The sequence below is a fragment of the Elephas maximus genome, chromosome 13 (genome assembly GCF_024166365.1).
Source record: "Elephas maximus indicus isolate mEleMax1 chromosome 13, mEleMax1 primary haplotype, whole genome shotgun sequence".
Classification (NCBI taxonomy): domain Eukaryota; kingdom Metazoa; phylum Chordata; class Mammalia; order Proboscidea; family Elephantidae; genus Elephas; species Elephas maximus.
The window spans coordinates 96,516,801-96,532,130 of record NC_064831.1 but is presented as its reverse complement, the minus strand read 5'-3'; the positions used below and the strand labels follow the sequence as shown (position 1 = coordinate 96,532,130).

The window sequence follows — 15,330 nt, the reverse complement described above, 5'->3', positions numbered from 1 at the left end:
GAGCAAAGGCCAAAAAGGCTCTTCCATGCAGCGTGGCGTGTGTGTCAACAAGAGTGTAGCTGTTGGAATTACTTAGATAGCCAGCAGAACATTTGGCCTGAGGTGTAGATTAAGCCATTTCAGAAAACCAGTCTGAAGAAATAATTGATTGATCTCTGCTTTAATCAATTTGTTCCATGATTACAGGCCTGACTTCCCAGCAGGAGACCAGTGATAGGTGGGGAGAGCATTCAGGTGATCCCAATGGCCTTACCTAATGGGAAACTAGCCCCGTTTCCACACTGTGAATGGAAGTGGAAATTTGGAACCACCCCCTGGCCCAGCCTGCTCAGGAATACAGACACAGATGCTACCAAGGAGAGTCAATCACCCACTTAGACCAGAGGGCCCAGGTCAGTGTTTCAGAGGGGAGCAGCTTGGGCTTCAAATACAAGCAGTCCCAAGTGGCTGAATGAATAGCCACTGTCCCAAGTGCACCCCCTGGGAGTCCAGTGTATCCCCCACATTCTTCCCAATTCAGGGGCCCTTGATGCCTGTGGCTGCTATAGAGAAAACCAAAGTAATGGCTGTCCTCAAGAGCCTATGTGTACACACACAACACCCACCCAGCACACAAATACAATACATATTCACCATGCATACCCACCATACACACACCGTGCACACCCAACCCACACAACATGTATCTCACAGCACCTACCACCTAACACATATCATACCCACTGCATACACTCACCACGCAGAGTAAATCCACCATGCACACCCACCACATGTGCCAGACAGCACACACACTGACCACATGTTACACATTGCATGAGTATGCATTACACATGTGCACAACCCATGTACATACACACAGCACGCACCCAGACACCCCCCACATATATATATCACACGCAGTATGCACACACAATGTATACATCACATGGGTTGCTACAAACAACCCATGCCATATTAGCTATACATACCACACAAAGAAAATGCTCACACACACACCACACCAAGCCACACCACACACTCTACTAAACACCTTACCAAAACACACACACATTGCTCACCAAACACGTGCCACATACCATACACATCTTACACGCAACACAGCATAACACATACCACACACACCACAAACACATGCAGCATCTGTGCACATTTCTCATATAACTTCCGTATACACCACAACACACGTGCCACACAACACATACACACCATATGTACTCACTATGCGTACACATAGCACAGACACACACCGTGCCCACTATCCCACACACCAGATATGACAGACACCCCCATTCACATACCAGTGCACATACTGCACGTCACACACACGACACACACAGCCATGCTCCCTATCACAGGCCAGTGCAGCCCCTTTTTCCATACACTCCCAACGTCCCAGCCCCTTCCCTTCCTCTGGAGTCATTCCTCCAGGGCATGGTATGAGCGAGAGCCGCGTAAAGGGAGTCCTGGCTGAGACAGAATGAGGTATGGAGTATGTTTTAAATGTCTCAGTTGGGACTGAAAACATTTAAATTTTTATTTTAAATTATACACGCACATAATTGTTTACGTACAGTTTACTATTTGTGGAAATTAAGAATTCAATTTGTTTCTACCATTAAAAAAAAAAGAGTTGCTATTGAGTTCATTGCAACTCATGGCGATCCCATGCTGGCAGGAAATTAGGGAAATGTGCAAAATATAAAATGTAAAATCTGAATTTAGTAAGTGGATAAAACTAGTCCAAACTCACTTCTATTCTTGGGACACGGACTCTTATTTGTCTTCTTTCTCCACTTTCCCATCATGCAAGGCAGCCAGCGCTGTCCTGGGAGGCGACAGGAAGTATGAGTTCAAAAGTCAGCTCTGACATTTTGAACGCCTGAGCTCTGGGTGGGGTTTTATTCCTGCCCATGTGTGGGCTTAGCAAGCTGTTTGATTTCTTCAGTGTTAAAACAGACATTATCACCATCATCATCATCATCCCACAAGGGTTGTCATGATGGTTAAAGGACATGACGCAGGCGGAACAGCTCCAGTATTGGAGCTGTACTCCAGTCCTCAAGTATTGAACAAATGAATGGATGAACAAGTGAATGAGAGAGTGAATGAATGAAAGAGTATGTTTTATCTCCCACCTAATATGAAAATTTCTTCTGTGAAAAACAAGAAAGAAATCAAATACAAAAACAAAAATACAGAAAGCCTGGCTTTCTCCTACCTGACCATGCCTCCTGACCATGCCACACAAGAGGCAGGAGTCCTTTCCTCAGCCCTGCAGCCTTCTGTGCTGCCCTTTCTGTATGCCTCTTGCTCACCGAAGCTTCCGGATACTGTGGCGGTTCACTCAGAAACCAGTAGTCTTAGGCAGGACCCAGTTTCCAGTCCATCATTCAGTCTAGAGCCCAGGTGCCTTGACCTCATCAAAGGCCCCAGCATGGTGGCCTGTCATGTGGGCTCCATGTCTGGACAGTTTTCTCACGCAGACCCTGGGTGTGCTCCCCTGACGCCTGAGTGGGAGCCCCAGCTCATCTTCTGACCATCCTCTCTGTCCATACTCACTGGCCATACCCTGACACAGTGCACCGTATGCAAAGTTCTTGATGGGTGGGTCCAGCAGTTACTGGCAACTTTTTCTGTTAAGTAGCTAAATACCATTATCAAAGAAAATCTTAGGGAGCACCCACATGTCAAATAGGTGCTACCGCTCTGGCCACCACAAGGGCAAAGAGCCCGGAACCTCATCTGCTGGACAGTGGCACCATCCAGAACCATGAGGCCACCGGACCCAGCATGACAGCCAGCTTTCCTCAGCAAACCTGGGTCCAGGTTCCCTGGCAAGCCACATGAACCTCTGGGGCCATCCGACCCCTCTCAGCCTAGGCCATAAAAAAAAAAAAAAAACATGGGAAGCGGAAAATATCCTGCTTTTCTGCTCTGGACACCTGAGCCCCTTCACACCTTTTACTTACGCTCCACAATCAGTCAGTCAGGAAACCCTGCGGGCTCCCTTCAAGAAGCCCCAGCCCCTCTGCTAGGACACCACCATCCGAGCTCTGTGATCTGCTGCCAGCCTGCTCGCTGCTCCTCCTGCTGCTCCCTGCTCTCTATTCTTCACTCAGCACCCAGAATAAAACATGTAAAATAGAAGGCAGTTCCATATAAATTTTAGAATCAGCTTGCCAGTTTCTCCAAAAAGAGACTACCGGAGTTCGATTGGGATTGCATTGAATCTATGAGGCCCTAGAATGGGACAGTCCTAAAAAGGGGGAACCAAGCTGGAAGGCTTAGAGGATGAGATTTCAGGCAATCAGGACAGCAGGGTGTTCATGGAAGGACAGACAAGCAGCATATCATGGAGCAGAAGTGAGTCCAGAAATAGATCCATGCTGATTGGTCAATTGATTTTTTTTTTTTTTAAGCCACCAAAGGAAAGGAAAAGGTAAAGAAAGGAAAGCCTTTTCAACAAAAGGTGCTGGGGCAAATATGAAACATTGTTTATAAAGCAACTTGACCCCCTGCCTTACTTCAAGGTAGGTCATAGAACTTAAATGTAAAGGCAAGCATTTTAAAGCTTCTAGAAGAAGGCAAGGGGGATCTTTATGACCTTGGAGTTGGCATACATGCTTTAGAGAGGACAAAAAAGGACTAACTATGAAAGAAAATAACTAAATAAATAAATTGAATTCCATCAAAATCAAAACTCTCTGCTCATCAAAGACACTGTTAAAATAAATAGGCAAGACACACACTGGGAAATAATGCTGGTGAAAAACATATCTAATAAAGTACTTGTATGTACAATATATAAATAACTCCTTTGAATCAGTTATAAAAAACAGATATAACCCAATAAAAAAGTGAGCAAGAATCTCAAAAGAATATATATGAATGCCCAACAAGCACTAGAAAGGTTTTCAAATGAGTCATTAAGGGAATAGAAATTAGTGCCACAATGAGATACCACTACGCCTCACGAAAATGGCTATGGTTAAGAAGACTGGCAAAGCAAGTACAAGAAGGGTGTGGAGTACATGGAGCTCTCATAGATTGCTGATAGGAAAGCAAAATAATAAAACCACTCTGGAAAACAGTTTAACGATTCCTTACAAAATTTAAAAAACATTTTCACTTTGATCCAGCAGCAATTCTCTTTGGTGTCCGCTGAAGAAAATGAAAACATACCCACAGTAAGTCTTGTACTTGAACGTTTATAGCAGCTTTATTCATATTCACTAAAATCTAGAAACAACCCAGCAATACTTCAACACGTAAACGGATAAACTAACTGTGGTGTATCCATACAAGGGAATATTATTCAGTGATAATGGGAAATGAACTATTGATGGATGCTACATGAATGAATCTCACAGACCTTATTCTGAGTGAAGAAGATCAGACAGAGAGTTCTTTTGTGTGATTCCATTTATATGAAGCTCAAGAATATACAAAAGTAATATCGAGATCCATGGTTGCCTCAGATTGAGGGGCTGAGGGGCTGTCGTAGACAAAATTCTAAAGATGTTTCCCCAAGATTCCCGTCCGCTGGTATTCAGTTATCCATAGACACGACAGCCTTACAGGCTGCTCACTCGTCCATAGAAACGATAGCAACACAGGCTACCCACTCATCTGCAGCCACTTAAGCCACCCATTCCTCTGTAGACATTGCAGCCACACAGGCTAACTTGCTCAACCATAGACACTATAGCAGCACAGGCTGCCCATTCATCCGTAGACACTACAGCCGCATAGACAGCCCGCTCCTCTGTAAACACGATAGCCACACAGCCCACCTGCTCAATCACAGACACTATAGCCACACAGGATACCTCAGTCACGTGTAGACCCTAAACTGTACAGCCCACCCGTTTATCTGTAGACACACATGGGCCACATGGGCCACCTATTTTTTCATAGACACTACTACCACACAGCCCACCCATTTATCCATAAACACTACAGTCACACAGTCTGCCTGCTCATTTGTAGACACCATAGCCACACAGCTACATACACATCCATACACGCTACAGCTGCACAGACCACTTGCTCATCCATATATTCTACAGCCACACAGCCTGCCTGCTCCTCTGTAACCCCTACAGCCACACTTCTCACCCATTTATCCTTAGATGCTACAGGTGCATTGCCCACCTGTTTATCCATAGATACTGCAGCCACACAGGTCATCTGCTTACCCACAGTGGGTGTCCTGTGCAGCTTATCCACTCATCCATAGATTCTACAACCACACAGGGTACCCACTCATTCTTAGACACCACAGCCACACAGGACACCCTGCTCATCCATAGACACCACAGCCTCACAGCACACCCATTCATTCTCAGATACCACAGCCACAAAGGGGACCCGCTTATCCATAGACACCACAGCCACACAGGACACCCTGCTCATCCATAGACACCACAGCCACACTGGGTATCCTGCTCATCCATAGACACCATAGCCAGACAGGACACCCACTCATCCATAGACACCACAGCCACACAGGACACCCACTCATCCACAGACACCACAGCCACACAGGATACCCTGCTCATCCACAGACACCACAGCCACACAGGACACCTTGCTCGTCCATAGGCACCACAGCCACACAGGACACCCCTCTCATCCATAGACACCACAGGTGCACAGGACACCCTGCTCATCCATAGACACCACAGCCACACAGGACACCCTGCTCATCCATAGACACCACAGCCTCACAGCACACCCCTCTCATCCATAAACACCACAGCCACACAGGACACCCTGCTCATCCATAGACACCACAGTCACACAGGACACCCCTCTCATCCATAAACACCACAGCTACACAGGACACCCTGCTCATCCATAGACACCACAGCCTCACAGCACACCCCTCTCATCCATAAACACCACAGCCACACAGGACACCCTGCTCATCCATAGACACCACAGTCACACAGGACACCCCTCTCATCCATAAACACCACAGCTACACAGGACACCCTGCTCATCCATAGACACCACAGCCGCACAGCACACCCATTCATTCTCAGACACCACAGCCACATAGGGGACCCGCTTATCCATAGACACCACAGCCACACAGGACACCCTGCTCATGCATAGACACCACAGCCACACAGGACACCCCTCTCATCCATAAACACCACAGCTACACAGGACACCCTGCTCATCCATAGACACCACAGCCGCACAGCACACCCATTCATTCTCAGACACCACAGCCACATAGGGGACCCGCTTATCCATAGACACCACAGCCACACAGGACACCCTGCTCATGCATAGACACCACAGCCACACTGGGTACCCTGCTCATCCATAGACACCACAGCCACATGGGGTACCCTGCTTATCCATGGACACCACGACCACACAGGACACCCCGTTCATCCATAGACACCACAGCCACACTGGGTACCCCGCTCATCCATAGATACCACAGCCACACAGGGTATCCTGACCATCCATAGACACCACAGCCACACAGGGTACCCTGTCCATCCATAGGCATCACAACCACACAGGTCACCCCGCTCATCCATAGACACCACAGCCACACAGGACACCCACTCATTCTCAGACACCACAGCCACACAGGACACCCTGCTCATCCTTAGACACCACAGCCACACAGGACACCCCTCTCATCCTTAGACACCACAGCCGCACAGGACACCCTGCTCATCCATGGACACCCTGCTCATCCATGGACACCACAGGCGCACAGGACACCCTGCTCATCTATAGACACCACAGCCGCACAGGACACCCTGCTCATCCATGGACACCACAGCCACACAGGACACCCTGCTCATCCATAGACACCACAGCCACACAGGACACGCACTCATTCTCAGACACCACAGCCACACAGGACACGCACTCATTCTCAGACACCACAGCCACACAGGACACCCACTCATTCTCAGACACCACAGCCACACAGGACACCCTGTTCATCCTTAGACACCACAGCCACACAGGACACCCCTCTCATCCTTAGACACCACAGCCACACAGGACACCCTGCTCATCCATGGACACCACAGGCACACAGGACACCCTGCTCATCTATAGACACCACAGCCGCACAGGACACCCTGCTCATCCATGGACACCACAGGCACACAGGACACCGTGCTCATCTATAGACACCACAGCCACACAGGACACCCTGCTCATCCATAGACACCACAGCCACACAGGACACGCACTCATTCTCAGACACCACAGCCACACAGGACACCCACTCATTCTCAGACACCACAGCCACACAGGACACCCTGTTCATCCGTAGATACTTCAGCCCCACTGGACACCCCGCTCATCCTTAGACATCACAGCCACACAGGACTCCTTGCTCATTTATAGACACTGCAGTTGCACTGTGGTGTCTAAGAATGACTGGGCGTCCTGTGTGGCTGTGGTGTCTGTGGATCAGTGGGTGACCTGTGTGGCTGTGGTGTCTGTGGATCAGTGGGTGACCTGTGTGGCTGTGCTCATTCTGTTCAATGCAATAACATGCCCCCTAGATGGGTGCAGCCTTCTGGCCCTACAGTCATATACAGCACAGATCTGTAAATATCCTCATCCCCTTCCTTACCAGATAACCTGGGGAGGGGGTGCGGCTTTGCAGAATCCTGATCTCTGCATGGCTATGATTTGAGTGTTTTGTTGACATAAAGTCACAATGGGATTTGGTTCAATCTGAACAAATAGAGAAGTCCCCAGGAGGTCAAGCAGCCTCTCTCAGCTGCATGGATGGTCACTGTCCACTGCCAGCCGTGTGACTGTGCTCTGGGCTAGGCTGCTCAATGGGCAGATGCGGCCCTCTTCCAGGACCCCTGCTTCCCAGGGAAAAACCTGGCTGGGCGTGTGTCCTGAACCCCATCAGCTTGCAGCAATTTCCATCACCGGCCTTGGAGTACATATACAGGGAGTGGGAGGGAGTTAGTCTGCTTCTAGGTAAAATTGGATGGAACAAACTAGAAGGCCTTCTCTAGAAGTAATGAATTAAGGCTCCTCCAGGAAGCCAGGTTGGCAAATATACAAGAAATGGGCAGTGTTTTATTCCTCAGATCTTCAGGATTTAGTGTGATTTCGGTTTTAAACAGCTGCCTCAGGAATTGGTAGCTGAAATGGTTTAACTGGAAGAAGTAGATTTCCTTCTTAAATATCATGCATATCTCTGGCAGAGGGTGGGAGAACCACACTCAGGGCGGAGAGGCACCCGTAAATCTGTACCCACAGGCTGCCTGTGAACCTCAGCAGAGAACACTTAATTTTCAAGACTGAGTAGCTCTTATTTCGACAGTTGCCTTAACTTTCTTTGACTTTATTAAAATTGGTGTTCAGATTCTTTCAAAAGCACCATTATAAAATAGAAGGAAGGCTTTCCACTGCTCTCTGAGGCAGACTTTATTTCTGTTGCTGACTTAGTACATGGTTTCAGGCTGGCTACAGAGAAGAGGACTCAGCCCAGGAGAAGAAGGTTGAGCCACAGATGAACTATGGGTTTCTGGGACATGGGGTTTAATCCAGGCGTGATGGCACCCATGGGACTCACCTCCACTGAGGCAATGGTAGGGTTTTAGACATCGGGGAGAAGGCAGGGGTGCAACTGAACGTGACATGGCCCTTGAATTCACTTGTTGCTCTTTTATATTTTTAAAAAGTCCATCTGAGACTTCAAAAGCAAATTACATATGGATTTTTTTTTTTTAATTCATCTGAGAGAGCATCATGGTGGTCCTCTCTGGTCAAGCCCTCCAGCCCATGCTGCCTCTGCTGGGAAGACTATGGTGTTTCCAGCCTCTGTGCCTTAGAGAAGTGCCAGCTTATATGCAAGGAGCCCTATTTAAAATATACGCAGCTGCCCTGTTCATAACTGCAGAAACAAGAAACAAACCAAATGTTTGTCTAAAGCAGAAAGAACAAGTAAATCTGGGGTCTATTCAAACAATGGAATATTACACAGCCACAGAAAATTAAACTACATACAGCAACGCTGATGACTCTCAATGACATGTTATTGACAGAAAGAAGAAAGCTCCTAGAGACTCATACAGTCTGAAATTATTTATATAAAGTCCAAAATGTGCAATAATAAACAACATATTGATAGCATTTTATTGGTTTTCTTCAATGAATTCATATTAATGTTAAAAATATCCACAGGGCCCCAATCATGCCCCAGTCATTCAGACAAACTGATGCCGGCTGCCCACCGCGCTGAAGCAGATCCTTCAAAGGCGGCTCCTAGAGGCAGCTGTGAGGCAGCTACTGAGGAGGGCATTCCCTGGAGCTCAGCCAGGAGCTGCCCGTGTTTCCGCTCCAGCTGGCCCCAGGGCATAAGCGTTCTCATCTTGCTGCGTTCCAAGTCTCACTTGAGTGCCTCTCATTTGGGAACTCGGAACTTATTAGGAAAGACAATCTGGGGAGTGCCATTCAGGCTTCTCCCCATTATGAAGGGGAGGATGAAGGGACAGGCAGTGATTGAGTTGGCAGTGAGCTCTCCAGCACTGTCCTCCCCTTTTGTCAAATCATCACCCATGGAGGAATTCTGGGAAGATGGCGGCATAAATAGACCATCAGTTCCAACCTTCCTCACAAATACAACAAGAAATAAACAAGGAAATGGTACTTGGCTTTGAGGGACTCAATCGTGGAGCAGAGGAAAGAAGCAGCAAACTGGAGACCGGCAAGAATCAACAGTGAGTCACATACAATCGCTTCTCCCACTGTCCCTGCCCCCCCTCCCACAGCCACTTGGGCCCCTGGCTGCTGTAAGCTGAGGAAGTGGATGCAGAAACTAGACATAGTCACACACTTCACATGGACATCAGTCATGGTTTCGAACCCCACTTTCAGAGATTGTGGGTCAGGCCATTTCTCCTCTGAAAAGCAAGAACGATTGTCAGGAAGAAACCATTTTTGGTAATGACAAACATTTTTGCACAGTTATTTTCTATGAGAAGGCCATAGTTAATGTGATAGCATTGTAATCTCTTGTCCCTTCCTGTCCACAGGCAAAAACTGGGACCTGACTGCCGCTCTGAGTGACTATGAGCAACTCCGACAGGTGCACACCACCAACCTGCCACATGTGTTCAACGAGGGAAGGTGCCCCAAGCAGCCGGAGCGAGACCCGCCGCCACCCAGCCACAAGGTGGAGAAGCTCTGCCCGCAGAGGCAGGACGACATCACCCAAGGTACTGGCCGGCCGAGAGACTGAGCCTTGGGCTGATCCTGGCCAGCGTGCCCTGGCCTGCAGTGGTGTGGGGAGGTGCAGAGATGGGTGAGGTTGTCCCCTCCCAGCAGCAGACATGCTGGCCTCTTAGTGCGCCATCCCTCATTCTAAGCTGCAATGTCCTTTGCAGATTCCGTTCTAGCTCCTACGTTTGCCTCAGAAAAACAGAGAGTGAGTCCAGTTCCTTAGAAACACAGCAGTGCTTTACGTGGTTAATGACCAACATATTGGAATCCTCCTGGAGTCCTGGTTTTTCCAGATCTAACATCTCTAGTTCCTTCAGTTATTTCCCAAATAGTGTAGTCACAGAATCTGCTCAAGATCACGCTCGTTGTCCCATGTGCCCAGGTATCTCTATCCTCTTCTTCATTACAAAAGTAAGGTATGCTTCTGGGAACACAGGAAGCAATACAGTGATACATAAAGAAAACTGAAGTGTTTTTTTCCTCCACCCCTACCCCACCTCACCCCGCTAAAGTAGTAACCAACGCTGGTCTGCCTCCTTCTGCCCCTCTAGCCCTTCTGGTTCAAAATGCAAACACCTCAGAGAAAATGCACGTAATACTTTGCCACCTGCTTGTTCCACTGAGACCACGAACATTCCTCTGTTTTAAGTAGACACGTTTTTCAACGTCTTCTCTTAATAACCAAGCTATTTGCCCTCGAGTCAGCTCAGATTCCTGGCAGCCCCACGTGCATCAGAGCAGAGCTGAACTTCACAGGGTTTTCAATGTCTGTGGTGTTTCGGAAGTAGACCACCAAGTCTTTCTTTTGAGGCATCTCTGGGTGGATTTGAACCACCGACCTTTTGGTTTGTAGCTGAGCGCTTAACCGTTTGCGCCACCCAGGGACTCTATGCTTTTAATAGCTACATATTTTTCCACAGCACACCATAATCTTTAAAGCACTCTTCATTTACCAGTATTTATCTTGTCCCGGAGTTTTTATTGTTTCTTCTGCTGCTTTGATTTGTTTTGCCACAACAAATACTGCTGAAATAGTCATCTGCACACCTGTAGTATTACAGACATGGGAGCTTCTTTGTTTTAGGAGGGTAGCCTTCCAAACATGTGTTTGCTGTGCCAAAATATGTGTATTTCTTATTGAAAGTTCAGTATTATTTTTCCCAAACACACTCAGCTCCCCATGTATGAAAATGGATATTTCCCTGCATTCTTGTATTTACAGCTTTTTTTCTGCTCTGAAGTGAAAAATCGTATCTTCTTTTAATTTTCATCTTTCCATCTGCTCATTAGCCATTTGGATTTCCCATTCTGTAAGTTGCCTCTTCACATCCTTTTTCCAATTTTCTGTTGGTTCACTTGCCTTTTTCTTGTCAATTTATAGTAGTAGCTCTTCATAATTAAGACACTGAACAAATATATATGTGTGTGTATATGTATATGTGCACATACAGACACACACAAATTATCTATAGCTACCTATCTTTTTTTTTTTTACCTATCTTAGTTATCTAGTGCTGCTGTAACAGAAAAATAATAAGTGGGTGGCTTTAAAGAAAAGAAATTTATTTTCTTACAGTTCTGGAGGCTAAAAATGGAAATCAGGGTCTCAGCCACATTGAGTCCTTCCTCGTAGGTAGTCCACGGTGTTCCTTGGTTCCTTGGTTTGTTGATGATCCTCGTGTGGCATGGTGTTCCCCCATGTGTGCATGTCTCTGTCTAATCTGCTCATTTTATAACACAGATGCGATTAGATTTAGAACTCACCCTACTTGGGTACGATCTAATTAACACAAAAAAGAAAACCATGTTTACAAAAAAAATTACATCCACAGGTATAGGGGTTAAGATCCCAACAGATTTTTTTTTTCAATTTTTGAATGCTAAATACTTTTATCTTTCCTAAATTTTGTTTTTGTTATTGTTGTTGTTGAGGATATACACAGCAAAACATACACCAATTCAACAGTTTCTACATGTGCAATTTAGTGATACTGATTACATTCTCTGACTTGTGCAATCATTCTTACCCTCCTATCCTATCCACTCTTTTTTTTTGTCCTCGTTGTAAATATATCTGTCACATAACTTTTGCCAATTTAATTTTTTACACAAGTACAACTTATTGATAGAAATTACAATAATCCGCTGTGCATCCTTACCCTTAAACAATGGGATTTTTCTATCACCATTAACCCCCTTTTTCCTCTTCCTCCCACCCCTGGTATCAACTGATAAATTTTGTTCTCTGTACATTCGCCTTTTCTTGTGTTTTTATGTAAGTGAGGTTATACAATAATTATCATTTTTAATTGACTTATTTCACTCATCATAATATCTTCAAGATCCATCCATACTGTAGCATGCATCAAGGCTTCATTTCTCCTACTGGCTGAGTAGTATTCCACTGTATGTATGTACCACATTTTGTTTATTCAGTCGTCTGTTGATGGGCATTTAGGTTGTTTCCATTTTTTGGCAATAAACATTGGTGTAAGAGTCTCTTTTTTTTGGTGTCGGCTTTTAAGTCTTTTGGATATATAACTAGGAGTGAAATTGCTGGGTTATAGGGTAGTACTATTTTTAGTTCTTTGAGGAACTGCCACACTGTTTTCCACAACAGCTGTACCATTTTGCATTCCCACCAGCAATGGGTAAGGGTTGCATTCTCCCCACATCCTCACCAAAATGTGTTATTTGTAGCTTTTGTTTTGTTTTGTTTTGTTTTTAATCTTAGACATCCTGATGGGAGTGAAATGGTATCTCATTGTGGCTTTGATTTGCATCTCTCTGATGGCTAATGACACTGAGCATCTTTTCATGTGTTTGGTGGCCATTTTAATGTCCTCTTTGGTGAAATGTCTATTAAAGTCCTTTGCCCATTTTATGATTGGGTTATTTGCCTTTTTGTTGTTAAGTTGTCAAAGTTTTATATGTATTTTGGTTATTAGATTATTCTCGGATATATGGTTTCCAAAAATATTCTCCCAGTGGGTAGTTTATATTCCTTCCACCCTAATCTTTTGGAAGAGTTTAAACACTATTGCTGTAAATTCTTCTCTAAATGTTTGGTAGAATTCCCCAGATTTGGGTCCCCTAGACCAAATCTGGTTCAGGCCTTTGTTTTGTTGAGAGGTGTTTGATCACTAATTTAATCTCTTCACTTGCTATGGGTCTGTTGAGACTTTCTATTTCCTCTTAAGTCAGTTTGGGTAGGTTGTTTGCTTCTAATAATTTGTACATTTCATGTAGATTAATCCATTTTATTGCCACAAAGTTGTTCATAATATTCCATCTGTCATGTATTGAATCATGTCCCCCCAAAATATGTGTCAACTTGGTTAGGCCATGATTATAGTTGTCCTCCATTTTGTGATTGTAATTTTATGTTAAAGGAGATTAGGGTGAGATTGTAACACCCTTATTAAGGTCACATCCCTGATCCAACGTAAAGGGAGTTTCCCTGGAGTGTGGACTGCACTACCTTTTATCTTACAGGAGATGAAAGGGAAGCAAGCAGAGAGGGGTGACCTCATACCACCAAGAAAGCAGTTCCAGGAGCAGAGCATGTCCTTTGGACCCAGGGTTCCTGTGCAGAGAAACTCCTAGTCCACGGGAAGATTGATGACAAGGCCAGAGCTGACAGAGAAGGCCTTCTCATGGAGCTGATGCCCTGAATTTGGACTTCTAGCCTACTAGACTGTGAGAAAATAAATTTCTCTTTGTTAAAACCATACACTTCTGATATTTCTGTTATAGCAGCACTAGATGACTAAGACAGAATTTGGTAACAGGATTGGGGTGCTGCTCTAACAGATACCTCAAATGTGGAAGTGGTTTTGAAACTGTGAATGGATAGAGAGCTGAGAAGGAAGTGAGGAGAACTGTTAACACCGGAGAAGGCACAGATGGTGAGAAGCAGCAGGCAAGGACCCGCAGCAACAGAGGACCTGAAACAGTGAAACCAGGAGACCAGCACAGCACAGCACTGGAGCTGACCCACGGAGTGAGAGAGCTAAGTTCCAGTGCACAAGAGGCTTCCTGCTGGAGTGGGGTGCCTCTGGACACTGATAGGTGGAGCTAGGCTTGCTGACCCATGGAGCAAGAGAGCTTTGTGCCTTCCAGCCAAAGTTTACTGGCAGAGTGGGGTGCCTCCAGGCACTTATCAGTGGAGCTACAGAGCTTTACAACAATTGCCCCAGCAGGGCAGATGCAGGCGTGAGGCCTAAGGGCCAAGATGTCAAGGAACCAGGAAGCTGAAGCTGAAGAGAAAAGAAACACAGGAAGCCAAGCTGCCTCAGTCTCAAAAGGTATGGCCACAAACTTTGGGGTTTCAAAGGGTGGACCCATGGCCTCTGGTGTTTCTAAGACTGGAATCGCCGCTCAGATGGACTAGGAGAAAAGTGCACCTAAAGCCGAGAGAACAGAGTTGCCATCCCAGTGGGCCTGAAAGGCAGAGCTGTAGCTCGAAGCCGAGGGGCCTCCACTCAGAATCTGGAGAGTGTGGCCAATACCCAGAGTCTGGAGGGCAGGGCCACTGGGTAAATGCTGTCAGAAAACAGAAAATTATTTTTAAGCCTTGAGGGCTAATGTAATGTGTTCTGCTGACTTGCTTGATGCCTGTTATGCCTTCCTTCCCTCCAGTTTCTCCCGTTTGTGATAGCAATGTCTGGCTTGTACCTGTTCTGCCATTGTACTTTGGAAGGAGATAACTTGTATTCTCGATTTCAAAGATTAAGAGGAATTTTTAGATTTGGGACTTGGAGTTAAGACTTTTGCTACAATATGATGGGGTGTAGCAAGGACATGAATTTTGGGGGGCCAAAGGGTTGAATATCATGGATTAAATTGTGTACCCCGAAAATAGGTGTCAACTTAATTAGGCCACGATTCCCAGTATTGTGTGGTTGTCCTCCATTTTGTGATTGTAATTTTATGTTAAAGAGGATTAGGGTGAAATTGTAACATCCTTACTAAGGTCACATCCCTGATCCAATGTAAAGGGAGTTTCCCTGGAGTGTGGCCTGCACCACCTTTTATCTTACAAGAGATAAAAGGAAAGGGAAGCAAGCAGAGGGGGGGGACCTCATGCCACCAAGA

The 15,330-nt window shown here is 46.0% G+C and overlaps 1 protein-coding gene across 5 annotated transcripts in view; it reads left to right on the top strand.

Annotated features, from left to right (window-relative positions):
* Window positions 1-15,330, top strand: part of OTUD7A (OTU deubiquitinase 7A) — a 390,159-nt gene that overhangs the window by 245,867 nt on the left and 128,962 nt on the right. For 4 of the 5 annotated variants that reach the window (XM_049905451.1, XM_049905454.1, XM_049905453.1 and 1 more), the window contains one exon: window positions 10,047-10,229. In XM_049905451.1, coding sequence (XP_049761408.1) covers window positions 10,047-10,229 — 183 coding nt within the window. Of the gene's footprint in view, window positions 1-10,046; window positions 10,230-13,767; window positions 14,541-15,330 lie in introns of those variants that run through there. The other variant, XM_049905455.1, reaches the window with a different exon arrangement.